Below are 17,257 nucleotides of genomic sequence, written 5' to 3' on the forward strand. Positions count from 1 at the left end.
TTGAGCCCTGAATTTCTCTTTAATACCCTTGCGAAGGATGTAAGCATTTCCATTAGACTTCAATGAATTCTACTCTTTGACAAACAAAAAAACTTTGGAGCCCAAAACAGAAAAGCACAATACTAAAAAACCCGAGCAGCCAATTCCCTCTGCTGCCGCCGGAGCACCAACCATCCACCAAGAACCAGCTTCCCTTGTAGATGCCAAAGATCCAACAAGTCAACAACCTGAAAACGAAAAGAAGAAGGCTCCATCTACCTGCAACAAGAACCATAAATATCCAAATCGCAAAGCCAGTGGAAAATTCCAAGCAACAGTGTTGAGAATGGTAGACAACTGGATAGTGGTAATGTAAACACCCGAGCCAGAGCTCTATGCACCATCTGATAAACCCACAAACGCGGAGAAGGGAAGCAATTACAAATATGGAATTTTTTGGGAGTGACGGAAGACTGAACCAATTGGGATTAGGTAGAAGATGGATTGATTAGAACTATGGAGGTCAAAAAACAGTAGGGAGAAGATGAAGGGGAAGGTCGGAATTTTGACTAAGTTATTTACTAATTAATTACTTGATAATACTTGAATTCTTCTTGTAGACAACGCTTTATCATAATAACAGAAAATAATTATATTTATGTGACTTAATGCAGGTTCAATTCCCGTTCATAGTACGCCTTTCTCCTTTTTGAGAACTAATTAAGATTGGATTGTATTGCCACATGAGCTTGGTAGTTATCACTGTACTAGTATACATACACTATTGTATTGCCTTCGGTTCATTAATTGGAAACTTAAGTGATTCCTCTCTCTCTCTCTCTCTCTCTCTCTCTCTCTCACTTTCTTCTTTTGCGATTCATCTTTTTCTACAGAATTACAGATTTATAACTCTGATTCAGTACTGTTCGGATAAGGAGTGCTAATTCATTTGACTAAAATACATGTTGGTTATTTCTAACTCCTAGTAATCATTATTTTAGTGAAATTAATGACACTAGCGACATCAAATTCCAGCACTTGTCCCTTGTTATATATCCATTTTGCCAGAACAACCCTGTATGTAAATGAATATTACTTTTAGAACCTCAGTAGTACGAGTTAATTTTATTAATAATATACAAATAAAGTGTCGATAACATATCAATAACAACAACACTTATTAATACCAACATATCGATACACACTAGTTTTCTTTTAATTAGCAAAATCTAGTTATTTGAAGTTGAATATCAGAGTGCGCGATAACCAAGACTACAAAATAATAAGAATATTATTAAACAAACAAGAATGCCAAAACAGCTACAAAATCCCAAAGGGTTACATCGTGACTAACTTGTTATTCATGCTAAACTATAAGCTATATTTACAGAGAGCAAAACCAAAAAACCCTAATTCAGATATACTAACTAACAAGCAAACTCAAATAATTATAAAATACTAATATTTTCTAACATACGACATGGGTTTGCAAACAAGCAGATGCAAATTGGCTCCATTAGGCGGACTGGTAGGTATGCAAACTTGACTTGATTTGACTTAACTGACGAACTTGTGAACTTATGAATTGATTCTCACTTGCTAGTGTTGAGAGTAAAGAAAGAACCCGTCACTATATGAACAAGATTTCCATATCTCAATTGTACCTACAAACGAACAATGCTAAAAATTCTAGTAACTATCACTCGAGTGGTTAGCACTCCAAACATTCGAGAATTCATTGCGAACGGCAACGGCGGCGGATACCCAAACTTCAAAACAAAGCCAACAACTTGTGAGGGCCTTCAAACAAAAAGCCAACGTTTTTTTTCCTTTTTTATTTTCTACTTTTTTCTCTCTCTTATTCTTTTGGAATTGGATCTTCTGTTGAGCAGGAGATCTGAATCCTCCTGACTTATTAACACGGACAGTTGGATATTGATCCAACGATTACAAACAGGAAATTCCTTTGAAAGTTATAATAATTATAATGGTTGGATCAAAATTTAACGATTGTGTTAGTGAATCAGAAGAATCATGATCTCAGGAGACGATCCAATTCCTTATTCTTTTTTTCTTCATAGCACGTCTTCTTTCTTTTTCTTTCTTCCTGTATCCTTCTTCCATTCTCTTCTGTGCAACTGCAAACTAGTACAACAATCATCAAACTGCATTGAAACTCCAGTGCAATCGTCGGACCAACAAAAAACAGCAAGAATAAGGTTTTCAAACTAGCTGCGGCAGGGTTGCAGTGGTTCGACAGATCCGACTCATGGGAGTCGATTGAGGGTACGAGACTAGTCGATGCGGGTACGAGACTACGGCAAAGTGCTTGGATAGCGACGGAATTGATTCAAGTAGTGGAGTCGTGATTGCGGGGCGGCGAGGTGGTGCGAGGGTGTAGGCCAGAGGTGGGTCGATTTGGTAGTGGACATGCTGGTGCGGGTTGAGCAGCACCGATGGTACTAGCAGGCTGGGGCAAACAGACGCAAACCTTTTTCTAAAACAATACCTTATCAAAACTAATACCGAGCAAACTAAAAAAAACAAACTAGCTACGAAGAACAGATTCAATCCGGTAGAATCAAACCTGCTCCATACTAAGTTGAATGTCAATATGCGCGATAACCAAGATTACAAAATAATAGGAATATTATTAAACAAACAAGAATTTCGAAACGGTTATAAAATCTCAAAAGGCTACATCGTGACTAACTTATTATTCGTACTAAACTATAAGATATATTTGTAGAGAGAAAAACCCAGAAACCCTAATTCGGATGGGCTAGACCCATATACTAACTAACAAGCAACTCAAATAATCATAAAATACTAATATTTTCCAACACTTGAATCTTCAGGTGCATGCACAAGAGAAAAAATGGACAACTTCCATATTTGACAAGATGAGTAATTTAGATGGTAATAAATCAACACAGAAATTATATCCTCGTTGATCATGAGAAGAAACTAGTTGAATCTAAGGAATTTGGTAGAGGGGGACTTGTTTGACTGCAAAGTCGATTAAAATTCTTTTGTTCACCCATGAAATTGGAAGGGAAAGGCATACAAATAATCCAAAGCAAAGAGAGAGAAAAAAAAGGGCAAATGTTAATGTTGATCACATGATAAATTAGTCATCATATTAACTTTATATACATTACAGAAAATTCAGAGATCTAAAATTAAGAATCAATTTATTGCGAAAAATTACAAATTCCCTTCAGGCTACAGTCTACAAGTTGTTCAACCATGGGCAGCGATTTCTTGCTTATCAAAATTGAAAGAGTGGCTGAATGAATGATCAATTGGAACCCCAGCAGCTGAGGTACATGACTTTCCTGAGAGACTCCTCAGACTGCTTTATCTTCTCATCTTGTCTAACTTGAATTGAGATCAAAGCAGATGATGAGGAAGAGAACTTGTTGGCCTGAGAAAACGATCCAAGTTGGTTCTTGGCATGCTGCTGCAGTAATCTCATAGTATAATTCCACCTGCAGATCCCCTGGTCTTTCAAGGCCTCCACAACTCCAACACTTGCTGCCACTACCCAACCTCTCCTTGCTGCTGCTGATGAAATAGTCATATTTTCTATCTGTATATATTTTTAACAAAGAACTCTTGATGGAAAGTTGCAAGTGAAGAAAACTGATGATTGTTTGGTGTGTTTGAATTTTGATTTGATGAAGAAAATGGTGAGTGGGTGTTGCTTTTATATGGAGCGACACTTCAACCAAGTTCATGAATGTAGGAGGAAGGTGGAAGCCCATATAATGTGGGAAAAACCATGGGAATAAAGCCAGTGGTATACTTAGCTGGTCACACTCACTCATTGACAGAAGCGACAAACTTGTTGGGTAGGACCAAGCAAAAGCACACGGTTTTCCTTTGAAAAAATCCATTTAAGCCTCAAGTATGGGAGGAGATACCACTTGTTTTAATTTATGGAGCTAAAACAAGGACTCAGTTATTTTTTATTTTTTTATTTTTAATAAGAATTAGAGCTGTCATTTTTAAAAGAAGTTGGGATTTTTATCATAAAACTAATTAGTAAATGGGGGCTAGCTCAAATTTTCATAGGCACATGCAAGGTCCATTCTTTTTCGATGTGAGATTCTTCCTTCCAACAATTTTCCTAAATTAGAATGGTTATTAGAAAATATTTTGGTATGGTTGGAGGTTGCTAATTCTTTGAATCAGTTAATCACTCTTCTGGTATGGTTGAACGTCTTGCCAGCGACCACGGAGGCAGCCGCACCGGAGAAAACGAGATGCAAACAATTTTGTCTCAAATTTGAAAATCACCTAACTACGTTCAGCGACATTTCAAGGAAAGTGAGAGTATAATAGGCGCTTTTGTCAATCCATCATAGCACCATTTTTTGTGGGGGCAATATTTAAACTTCAAATTCCATAAGAGCCCTTCGTCAAATGTACCGTTGTGAAAATAAAAAAATTCAACTCAAAAGTGATCAGCAATTCTCAGATTTATATGTTTAATTTACATGGCAATTGTCATAACATAACAAAATTTACATCAATTTGCCAGGACCTAGCAGACATCAATTGCCTGCCACTTACGATCCCCAACGATAGCCTTTGCTAATAACATGGGGTGTTCCATCAGCAAGCGCTTACACAAAAACATGCAATCTTAATTTGCTCTTGTTTCTGTGAATGAATAATTGAGTTAGTTGTTGGGACCCCAGCAGCTGAGGTACATGACTGTCCTCAAAGACTCCTCTGATTTCTTCATCTTCTCATCTCTCACTTTACTCAGAACTGAAGCAGAACGAGAAGAGAGCTTGCTGTTGGCCTGAGAAAAGGACCTCACTTGGCTCTTGGCTTGTTGGCCTGCATATCTCAAAGCAGAGTTCCATCTGCAAATCCCTTGGTCCTTGAGTGCCTCCACAACTCCAACACTTGCTGCCACTATAGCCCTGCTTGCACTTGATGAACTCATGATTTCTTTTCTCTCCTTTGGGTATTCTGAATTCTTTTGGTAGTGATTGTGAATGTTTAAGTGTTTGACGAAGGAGATGAGCATGAAGTGCTTTTTATATAGGTATTAGAAAGGGTGGGCCCTTCCACCAATAACTAGAGGCAGTTTAGAGAGCGTAAAGCCAAAGGTATATATTTCTTTTCTTCTCTTTCTGTCACACTCATTGCCACTAACTATACAAATGAGCACACGGTTTTCCTTATAAAATCCACCTTAGCCTCAGGTATGGGAGGAAACACCACTTGCTTTTGTTTGTTACAGTGAAAATGTGAATGCATATCTATACTATTATTAAGAGAACCCTCATTGTTAAATTTTTACCTTTTTTTTTTTCTATTTTGCTCTCATTTTTGATATGCAATACATATACAATGACGGTAAAATAGTAATTTTATATCTTTTGAGAAAATGACAATCATATCCCTATTTTTCCTATTTTACCCTCACTTTTGATACACAATATTTACATAAGAATGACAAAACAGTAATTATGTAATATTAAGATAAAATATGCACTTATTAAGAGAAAATGTTCCACTATCATTTTTTTCACTCTTTTTAAAATTTTAAAAACTAATCACACTCCTTAATAAAAAAAAACAAAAAACAAAAAAAATTATTCACACACACAAAGTGTGTGCTCATCGACTAGTATAGATAAAGTGTCAATAACATGTCAATAAAAGTAACACATATTAATACTAACATATCGATACACACTAGGTTTTTTTTTATATATATACGAATTCTAGCTACTTGAATCTTTAAGTGCATGAACCACAGAAAAAATAGATAACTTCCATATTTGGCAAATTAGTAATTTTGATGTTAATAAATCAACACAGTAATTATATCCTCATTCATAAGAAGAAACTAGTTGAATGTAAGGAATTTGGTAGAGGGGGACTTGTTGACTGCAAAGTCGATTAAAATTTTTTTGTTCACCAGTGAAATTGGAAGGGAAGGGCATACAAATAGTCCATGGACCAAAGCAAAGAGAGAAAAAAATGCTAATGTTAATGTTGATCACATGATGAATTAGTTCTCATACGTTAATTGTACATACATACAGAAAATTCAGAGATCTAAAATTAACAATCAATTTGTTGTGAAAAATTACAAATTCCATTCAGGCTACAGTCTACAAGTTGTTCAACCATGGCCAACGATTTCTTGCGTATCAAAATTGAGAGAGTGGCTGGATGAATGATCAATTGGGACCCCAGCAGCTGAGGTACATGACTTTCCTGAGGGACTCCTCAGACTGCTTTATCTTCTCATATTGTCTAACTTTAGTTGAGACCAAAGCATAAGATGAGGAAGAGAACTTGTTGGCCTGAGAAAACGACCCAAGTTGGTTCTTGGCATGCTGCTGCAGTAATCTCATAGTATAATTCCACCTGCAGATCCCCTGGTCTTTCAAGGCCTCCACAACTCCAACACTTGCTGCCACTACCCAACCTCTCCTTGCTGCTGCTGATGAAATAATCATATTTTCTTCTGTATATATTTTTAACACAAAACTCTTGATGGAAAATTGCAAGTAATGAAAACTGATGTTTGTTTGATGTGTTTGAATTTTGACTTGATGAAGAAAATGATGAGTGGGTGTTGCTTTTATATGAAGGGAGTGACAGTTCAACTAAGTTCATGAATGTAGGAGGAAAGTGGAAGCCCATAAAATGTGGGAAAAACCATGGGAATTAAGCCAACGGTTTACTTAGAGCAATTTCATTGTGGGCTATTGTTCGGTGGACTGGCGTTGGAATAGGGCCAGATAGCTCGAGTGACTTGGTCCAGTGTGTGCTGGCAATGGAGCCCGAGCGGGCCCGAGGGAGAGGCCTGGCACGAGTTGGTAGCCTAAGAGCCCAAAGGCAACGTGACGCAACTTTTTTTATATTTTTTCTGTCAGGCGCATGGGCTTCAAGCACGGGTTGGCGCGCATCGTCCGACAAGATTTCAAAGCTAGAGCCCGCGATGCACTCTGAAAATGTTACTGTTGGGAGGCCACGTGGCTTCCCCTCGTCCGTTGGATTTCAACAGCAACAATTTGTGGACCATTGGATTTGAGATCAACAGTCCACGTTATTTGCCTTTATAAATTAAAAAAAAAACAGTTTATAATTTTGAAATATTACCATTGTGCCACATGGCACAATCTGGAGTGTTGGAATTCAAATTTTTTTTAATCCAACGACAGAGATTAATTAGGTGAATAAAAATTTAAAAAAATGTAAAAAATTAATTAAAAAAAAATTAAAAAAAAAAAAAGGTTTTATTTTTCTATAAATACCTTCTCATTATCTTCTACCTTACACCATAATTTCATATTTTTTTCAACTCCCTTCAAGGACAATAGGATTAAAAGTACCGATCGTAACATTTTTACCCCTCTTTTTTTTTTCCATTGATTGCTTTTCCTAAAACTATTTTTTATTGATTTTTAAATAGGAAAATATGAGAATATCTTTAAATTTAGGTTTTAAATCGTTATTTTCAACTGTTTAAATATTAATTATAATAGATTTAGCATGGGAAAATATATTTTGAAGAACATGAATATGATAGTTTGTAGTTATGGTAAGAGAAAAAATAATAAAAAAATTTGAAAAGAGGGGGATCAGTATAAAATTAGCGACTGAATTCAGTATAATTGCTAGTTATCTAGCGATCATGATTCGACATGATCGCTATCTTACCAGCAACTCCCTTCAAGGACAATAGGATTAAAAGTACGGATCATAACATTTTTACCCCTCCTTTTTTTTTTCCATTGATTTCTTTTCCTAAAACTATTTTTTATTGATTTTTAAATAGGAAAATATGAGAATATCTTTAAATTTAGGTTTTAAATCGTTAATTTCAACTGTTTAAATATTAATTATAATAGATTTAGCATGGGAAAATATATTTTGAAGAACATGAATATGATAGTTTGTAGTTATGGTAAGAGAAAAAATAATAAAAAAATTTGAAAAGAGGGGGATCGGTATGAAATTAGCGACTGTGTCTGAGTATAATTGCTAGTTATTTAGCGATCATTATTCGACGTAATTGCTATGTTACTGGCAACTCCCTTCAAGGATAATAGGATTAAAAGTACCGATCGTAACATTTTTACCCCTCCTTTTTTTTTTTTTTTTCCATTGAATTTCTTTTCCTAAAACTATTTTTTATTGATTTTTAAATAGGAAAATATGAGAATATCTTTAAATTTAGGTTTTAAATAGTTAATTTCAATTGTTTAAATATTAATTATAATAGATTTAGCATGGGAAAATATATTTTGAAGAACATGAATATGATAGTTTGTAGTTATGGTAAGAGAAAAAAATAATAAAAAAAATTTGAAAAGAGGGGGATCGGTACGTAATTACCGACTGTATTGAGAATCATTGCTAGCTATCTAGCGATCGCGATTCTACATGATCGCTATGCTACTAGCAACTCCTTTCAAGGACAATAGGATTAAAAGTACCGATCGTAACATTTTTACCCCTCCTTTTTTTTTTTCTTTTTTCCATTGATTTCTTTTCCTAAAACTATTTTTCATTGATTTTTAAATAGGAAAATATGAGAATATCTTTAAATTTAGGTTTTAAATCGTTAATTTCAACTGTTTAAATATTAATTATAATAGATTTAGCATGGGAAAATATATTTTGAAGAACATGAATTCATAGTTTGTAGTTATGGTAAGAGAAAAAAATAATAAAAAATTTTGAAAAGTGACACACCCCAACCGAGATCAGGGCATGCTGGCCGTCACGTGGAGGTGACGTAGCCATGTGCATAGTGCGGAAGCTAAAGGAAATAATATAAAAGTACGAATAATTTAAAACTAGCATATGTAATGTGATAAAATAAGTGCTAGCGTAAGTGAGACGCTGAATTCAGAGCCTAAAGACTACAGCAGTCCAAAGAAAAGATACAACAATAGTGCACCCGAAGGTGACCCTACATCGGTGAGTGTCTGTCAGAAATGCCAGGACATCCTCTGGGAAAACCACCGAACCCGCTAAGCTACTAGAACCTGGAGGGGCGCAAAACAAAAGCGTGAGTGGGCAAAAACAAATTCTTTGAAAACCATTTCATAAAATACATTCTAACCCCTTGTCGTAAAACCTGTATACTTCCCAGAAAATAAACATATATACGTAGGTATAAATATGCCAAATATGCTCAAGGGTATGCCATCATGCTCAAAGGTATGCCGTCATGCTCAAAACCTCATAATAATATGCAAGTGCTCAGGTATAAACCGTGTCAAAACTTATCACTGGCAGCCGGAGTCACCTAAAGTGACCTGTACGGTTGAATCTAGAGCTCAAATTTCAATCTCAACAGCTAAACCTGCCCACGAGTCGGAACCACCTATAGTGGTCTGTACGACAGGCCTGGGTGCGATACATATAAACGCTCTAGTGCTACGATCACGTGAAGACTGTGCGAATAATCGCGGGTCACCTACGAGTCGGAACCACCTATAGTGGTCTGTACGACAGGACTGTGCACCTAACTTGGATCCAAGCTGAGCGTGTGGTGCGGGAGGTGAACAACACGTGAAGGACTGTGCCCTACTCTGGGCGGGAGCACTAACACCGGGGGTGCAGGTTATGAGCTCTCTAAGCATCTCTAATCACTATTGAATGCATATATGAAATAACGCTTACCTGGCACTTACCTGTGCCTCCACATCACCATTAAATATATATACATACACATAACTGAATTTATAAATAAACGTAGATGCAACTAATCATGCATAACCACCAATTATATAAAAGAAACGGCATATAACAAATAAGCATTTATACTAATTTTTGGGAATTATATGTATATAGGTATATACGGAAAACCAAAAGCCCACTCACTGGTATGTGGAAGGGTCGTAGCCCCCCTGCCTCGAGTGTGCACGCTCGTCCTCGGGATAGGAATCACCTATATGCGAATTAACTATAAAAACGTTAACTTTAAAGCACATAACCTTCCGTTCAAAATAACTTCTCATACATTGCTCAAAATGGACAAATGAATACACCAACGTGCTCTACACAACTTCAGGATCACAACCATATTTTTAAAATAATTTTTGGACCTCTCACGCGCCCCCACGCGCCAAAATAGGCACGGACCTACGCGCCCCCACGCGCGGCCACGTGCTGTGCACACTGACGGTGTCAATTGACGCCGTCAGGAATATTCCGTTAAACTTAACCGGATACCGTTACTGCCGTTAGGAATATTCTGTTAAAATTAACGAAATATTCCTGTTTCTTCTCCGGCCTACCCTCGCCGGACTCCGGTCACCGGAAAACTGGGAAAACTTTAAACTCACTATTCTCCTTCGTTTTTCAACCAATTTTCATGATTCTTGAACCAAAATGAAGCTTAGACCTAGGAGAATCACGATAGACTACTTTTAAAGGCTAAAAACCACGCGATCATACCTGTCTTCAAACTCAAAAACCGGCCAACTTCGAACCAAGCTTTCCCGACGTCCAAATTTGTCCAACGAAGCACTCCGAGGCTCCTGGGAACCTCACAAACACAACTACAAGCTTCAAAATCCCAAAAACTAGCTAGGTTAAATTTGCATGAACAGTACTCAAATCGGAGCTTAAGAAATCGACGTGAAAACGACTGGTTTCTCACTTGGAAATGGTACAGCTGTACTCCCACGAGCTTCACGAGCTCGAATATGGCCTTAGTTTCTTCGATCTGTGATGATTTGGTTTAGTTGTGTGTGTGTCCGTACGTTGCAGGAAGAAGAAGAAGAATAGAGGACTCGGGGAGAGAGAGACAGGGAAAGTGACAGAGGAAGAGGGAGAGTGAGACAGTGTGTGTGCAGGTGTGGGTGTGGTCCAACATATGCCACACACACAAAACAACCAATTACGTCAAAAAAAACGAACTAGGGGCAAAGTTGACAATTCACATGTACGTTTTAATATTTCCGGGACGGGATGTCACAAAAAGAGAGGGATCGGTATGAAATTAGCGACTGTATCTCAGTATAATTGCTAGCTATCTAGCGATAATTATTCGACATAATCGCTATCTTACTAGCAACTCCCTTCAAGGACAATAGGATTAAAAGTACCGATCGTAACATTTTTACCCCTCTTTTTTTTTTTTTTTTTCCATTGAATTTCTTTTCCTAAAACTATTTTTTATTGATTTTTAAATAGGAAAATATGAGAATATCTTTAAATTTAGGTTTTAAATCGTTAATTTCAACTGTTTAAATATTAATTATAATAGATTTAGCATGGGAAAATATATTTTGAAGAACATGAATTCATAGTTTGTAGTTATGGTAAGAGAAAAAAATAATAAAAAAATTTGAAAAGAGGGGGATCGGTATGAAATTAGCGACTGTGTCTGAGTATAATTGCTAGTTATTTAGCGATCATTATTCGACGTAATTGCTATGTTACTGGCAACTCCCTTCAAGGATAATAGGATTAAAAGTACCGATCGTAACATTTTTACCCCTCCTTTTTTTTTTTTTTTTCCATTGAATTTCTTTTCCTAAAACTATTTTTTATTGATTTTTAAATAGGAAAATATGAGAATATCTTTAAATTTAGGTTTTAAATAGTTAATTTCAATTGTTTAAATATTAATTATAATAGATTTAGCATGGGAAAATATATTTTGAAGAACATGAATTCATAGTTTGTAGTTATGGTAAGAGAAAAAAATAATAAAAAAAATTTGAGAAGAGGGGGATCGGTATGAAATTAGCGACTGTATCTCAGTATCATTGCTAGTTATTTAGCGATCGTTATTCAACTTAATCGCTATGTTACTGGCAACTCCCTTCAAGGACAATAGGATTAAAAGTACCGATCGTAACATTTTTACCCCTCCTTTTTTTTTTTCCATTGATTTCTTTTCCTAAAACTATTTTTTATTGATTTTTAAATAGGAAAATATGAGAATATCTTTAAATTTAGGTTTTAAATAGTTAATTTCGATTGTTTAAATATTAATTATAATAGATTTAGCATGGGAAAATATATTTTGAAGAACATGAATTCATAGTTTGTAGTTATGGTAAGAGAAAAAAATAATAAAAAAAATTTGAAAAGAAGGGGATCGGTATGAAATTAGCGACTGTATCTCAGTATAATTGCTAGCTATCTAGCGATAATTATTCGACGTAATCGCTATCTAACTCGCAACTCCCTTCAAGGACAATAGGATTAAAAGTACCGATCGTAACATTTTTACCCCTCCTTTTTTTTTTCCCATTGAATTTCTTTTCCTAAAACTATTTTTTATTGATTTTTAAATAGGAAAATATGAGAATATCTTTAAATTTAGGTTTTAAATAGTTAATTTCAATTGTTTAAATATTAATTATAATAGATTTAGCATGGGAAAATATATTTTGAAGAACATGAATTCATAGTTTGTAGTTATGGTAAGAGAAAAAAATAATAAAAAAAATTTGAGAAGAGGGGGATCGGTATGAAATTAGCGACTGTATCTCAGTATCATTGCTAGTTATTTAGCGATCGTTACTCAAATTAATCGCTATGTTACTGGCAACTCCCTTCAAGGACAATAGGATTAAAAGTACCGATCGTAACATTTTTACCCCTCCTTTTTTTTTTTTTCCATTGATTTCTTTTCCTAAAACTATTTTTTATTGATTTTTAAATAGGAAAATATGAGAATATCTTTAAATTTAGGTTTTAAATAGTTAATTTCAATTGTTTAAATATTAATTATAATAGATTTAGCATTGGAAAATATATTTTGAAGAACATGAATTCATAGTTTGTAGTTATGGTAAGAGAAAAAAATAATAAAAAAAATTTGAAAAGAAGGGGATCGGTATGAAATTAGCGACTGTATCTCAGTATAATTGCTAGCTATCTAGCGATAATTATTCGACGTAATCGCTATCTAACTCGCAACTCCCTTCAAGGACAATAGGATTAAAAGTACCGATCGTAACATTTTTACCCCTCCTTTTTTTTTTCCCATTGAATTTCTTTTCCTAAAACTATTTTTTATTGATTTTTAAATAGGAAAATATGAGAATATCTTTAAATTTAGGTTTTAAATAGTTAATTTCAATTGTTTAAATATTAATTATAATAGATTTAGCATGGGAAAATATATTTTGAAGAACATGAATTCATAGTTTGTAGTTATGGTAAGAGAAAAAAATAATAAAAAAAATTTGAAAAGAAGGGGATCGGTATGAAATTAGCGACTGTATCTCAGTATAATTGCTAGCTATCTAGCGATAATTATTCGACGTAATCGCTATCTAACTCGCAACTCCCTTCAAGGACAATAGGATTAAAAGTACCGATCGTAACATTTTTACCCCTCCTTTTTTTTTTCCCATTGAATTTCTTTTCCTAAAACTATTTTTTATTGATTTTTAAATAGGAAAATATGAGAATATCTTTAAATTAAGGTTTTAAATTGTTAATTTCAATTGTTTAAATATTAATTATAATAGATTTAGCATGGGAAAATATATTTTGAAGAACATGAATTCATAGTTTGTAGTTATGGTAAGAGAAAAAAATAATAAAAAAAATTTGAAAAGAAGGGGATCGGTATGAAATTAGCGACTGTATCTCAGTATAATTGCTAGCTATCTAGCGATAATTATTCGACGTAATCGCTATCTAACTCGCAACTCCCTTCAAGGACAATAGGATTAAAAGTACCGATCGTAACATTTTTACCCCTCCTTTTTTTTTTCCCATTGAATTTCTTTTCCTAAAACTATTTTTTATTGATTTTTAAATAGGAAAATATGAGAATATCTTTAAATTTAGGTTTTAAATAGTTAATTTCAATTGTTTAAATATTAATTATAATAGATTTAGCATGGGAAAATATATTTTGAAGAACATGAATTCATAGTTTGTAGTTATGGTAAGAGAAAAAAATAATAAAAAAAATTTGAGAAGAGGGGGATCGGTATGAAATTAGCGACTGTATCTCAGTATCATTGCTAGTTATTTAGCGATCGTTACTCAAATTAATCGCTATGTTACTGGCAACTCCCTTCAAGGACAATAGGATTAAAAGTACCGATCGTAACATTTTTACCCCTCCTTTTTTTTTTTTTTCCATTGATTTCTTTTCCTAAAACTATTTTTTATTGATTTTTAAATAGGAAAATATGAGAATATCTTTAAATTTAGGTTTTAAATAGTTAATTTCAATTGTTTAAATATTAATTATAATAGATTTAGCATGGGAAAATATATTTTGAAGAACATGAATTCATAGTTTGTAGTTATGGTAAGAGAAAAAAATAATAAAAAAATTTGAAAAGAAGGGGATCGGTATGAAATTAGCGACTGTATCTCAGTATAATTGCTAGCTATCTAGCGATAATTATTCGACGTAATCGCTATCTAACTCGCAACTCCCTTCAAGGACAATAGGATTAAAAGTACCGATCGTAACATTTTTACCCCTCCTTTTTTTTTTCCCATTGAATTTCTTTTCCTAAAACTATTTTTTATTGATTTTTAAATAGGAAAATATGAGAATATCTTTAAATTTAGGTTTTAAATAGTTAATTTCAATTGTTTAAATATTAATTATAATAGATTTAGCATGGGAAAATATATTTTGAAGAACATGAATTCATAGTTTGTAGTTATGGTAAGAGAAAAAAATAATAAAAAAAATTTGAGAAGAGGGGGATCGGTATGAAATTAGCGACTGTATCTCAGTATCATTGCTAGTTATTTAGCGATCGTTATTCAACTTAATCGCTATGTTACTGGCAACTCCCTTCAAGGACAATAGGATTAAAAGTACCGATCGTAACATTTTTACCCCTCCTTTTTTTTTTTTTCCATTGATTTCTTTTCCTAAAACTATTTTTTATTGATTTTTAAATAGGAAAATATGAGAATATCTTTAAATTTAGGTTTTAAATAGTTAATTTCAATTGTTTAAATATTAATTATAATAGATTTAGCATGGGAAAATATATTTTGAAGAACATGAATTCATAGTTTGTAGTTATGGTAAGAGAAAAAAATAATAAAAAAAATTTGAAAAGAAGGGGATCGGTATGAAATTAGCGACTGTATCTCAGTATAATTGCTAGCTATCTAGCGATAATTATTCGACGTAATCGCTATCTAACTCGCAACTCCCTTCAAGGACAATAGGATTAAAAGTACCGATCGTAACATTTTTACCCCTCCTTTTTTTTTTCCCATTGAATTTCTTTTCCTAAAACTATTTTTTATTGATTTTTAAATAGGAAAATATGAGAATATCTTTAAATTTAGGTTTTAAATAGTTAATTTCAATTGTTTAAATATTAATTATAATAGATTTAGCATGGGAAAATATATTTTGAAGAACATGAATTCATAGTTTGTAGTTATGGTAAGAGAAAAAAATAATAAAAAAAATTTGAGAAGAGGGGGATCGGTATGAAATTAGCGACTGTATCTAAGTATCATTGCTAGTTATTTAGCGATCGTTATTCAACTTAATCGCTATGTTACTGGCAACTCCCTTCAAGGACAATAGGATTAAAAGTACCGATCGTAACATTTTTACCCCTCCTTTTTTTTTTTTCCATTGATTTCTTTTCCTAAAACTATTTTTTATTGATTTTTAAATAGGAAAATATGAGAATATCTTTAAATTTAGGTTTTAAATAGTTAATTTCAATTGTTTAAATATTAATTATAATAGATTTAGCATGGGAAAATATATTTTGAAGAACATGAATTCATAGTTTGTAGTTATGGTAAGAGAAAAAAATAATAAAAAAAATTTGAAAAGAAGGGGATCGGTATGAAATTAGCGACTGTATCTCAGTATAATTGCTAGCTATCTAGCGATAATTATTCGACGTAATCGCTATCTAACTCGCAACTCCCTTCAAGGACAATAGGATTAAAAGTACCGATCGTAACATTTTTACCCCTCCTTTTTTTTTTCCCATTGAATTTCTTTTCCTAAAACTATTTTTTATTGATTTTTAAATAGGAAAATATGAGAATATCTTTAAATTAAGGTTTTAAATTGTTAATTTCAATTGTTTAAATATTAATTATAATAGATTTAGCATGGGAAAATATATTTTGAAGAACATGAATTCATAGTTTGTAGTTATGGTAAGAAAAAAAATAATAAAAAAATTTGAAAAGAGGAGGATCGGTATGAAATTAGCGACTTTATTTCAGTATAATTGCTAGTTATCTAGCGATCATAATTGATATGATCACTATCTTACTAGCAACTTCCTTCAAGGACAATAGGAATAAAAGTACCGATCGTAACATTTTTACCCCTCCTTATTTCTTTTTCTTTTTCCATTGAATTTATTTTTCTTCTTGCTTTACTTTATTTGGATTCAAACACCTTTTATATTTATATCCTTATTTTCGAATTTTTTGACATGCCAAAATTACATTTTGTAGAACATGAAGATGATAGTTTCGTGTTGTGGTATGGGTAAGACAAAAATTTAACAAAAATAAAACTTAAAATAAATAAAATTAATGGTTTAGACGCAGGGAGATGTAGTCCAAACTCACGCTCAAGCCCCAACTTATGCGGTCCACTAGAAAGCTCAAGGCGCAGTAGAAGCAATGGAGGCCTATGAGGTTTAGTGTTTAGGGGCATGTGAATAGTAACACCATGAGTTCAAGTGTTTAGTGGCGTGTTAATAATAACACCCTGAGTTCGGCATGTTTCATTACCCAGCGTATTCAAATTTTTTTCCGTCGCCACAGCACAGCGGAGAAATGTTTTTTTTTTTTTTTTTTTTTTTTTTTCCCTTAAATAGGGGTTACTATGTTACTACTTATGACTTTAGTGCGTATCCTATCATGGTTGATAGTGACTTATAATATGTCTACCCCAGGCAACAATGCATTGTCTGGCCAACTATGGTTGACCCTTAAGATTAAAACGAAACCATACCCCCTATTGATAACGGCCTATAAATGCCTTATTCCGACACCGATGCTTCATGCAGGCAACAACGGTCGACCCTTGTAATTAAAACTAAACACACCCCTTATAAATGCCTTACCCCTGTCACCTATGTTTCGTACGACGAACCATGACTGACACGTGAGATTAAAACCAAACCCTACCCCTTATAAACGCCCTACCCTTGACATAATTCGTTTGTACATGCAACAATAATAACACCCTGAGTTCAGCATGTTTCATTGAACAGACAAGGCGAGATATTCTAATCTAGCCTAGACTAAATTGATGAATGTTATGACAATTATGATTATCAAAGTT

General features: G+C 33.7%; 1 protein-coding gene across 1 annotated transcript; it reads right to left on the reverse strand.

Moving 5' to 3' along the window:
• Nucleotides 1-4,445: 4,445 nt before the first annotated feature.
• Nucleotides 4,446-5,016, reverse strand: LOC103942084. The gene has a single exon (XM_009352290.3). The coding sequence runs from the start codon at nucleotides 4,937-4,939 to the stop codon at nucleotides 4,667-4,669; it is 273 nt and encodes a 90-aa protein (XP_009350565.2). The 5' UTR covers nucleotides 4,940-5,016; the 3' UTR covers nucleotides 4,446-4,666.
• Nucleotides 5,017-17,257: the final 12,241 nt, after the last annotated feature.

This window comes from the organism of the source record quoted next, unplaced genomic scaffold (assembly GCF_019419815.1).
Source record: "Pyrus x bretschneideri cultivar Hongxiangsu unplaced genomic scaffold, Pyrus_bretschneideri_v1 Contig13, whole genome shotgun sequence".
Lineage (NCBI taxonomy): Eukaryota > Viridiplantae > Streptophyta > Magnoliopsida > Rosales > Rosaceae > Pyrus > Pyrus x bretschneideri.

Excerpts from the sequence above, each read along its gene's own strand:
- LOC103942084 (XM_009352290.3), bottom strand. The coding sequence starts at position 4,939 with ATGAGTTCATCAAGTGCAAGCAGGGCTATAGTGGCAGCAAGTGTTGGA.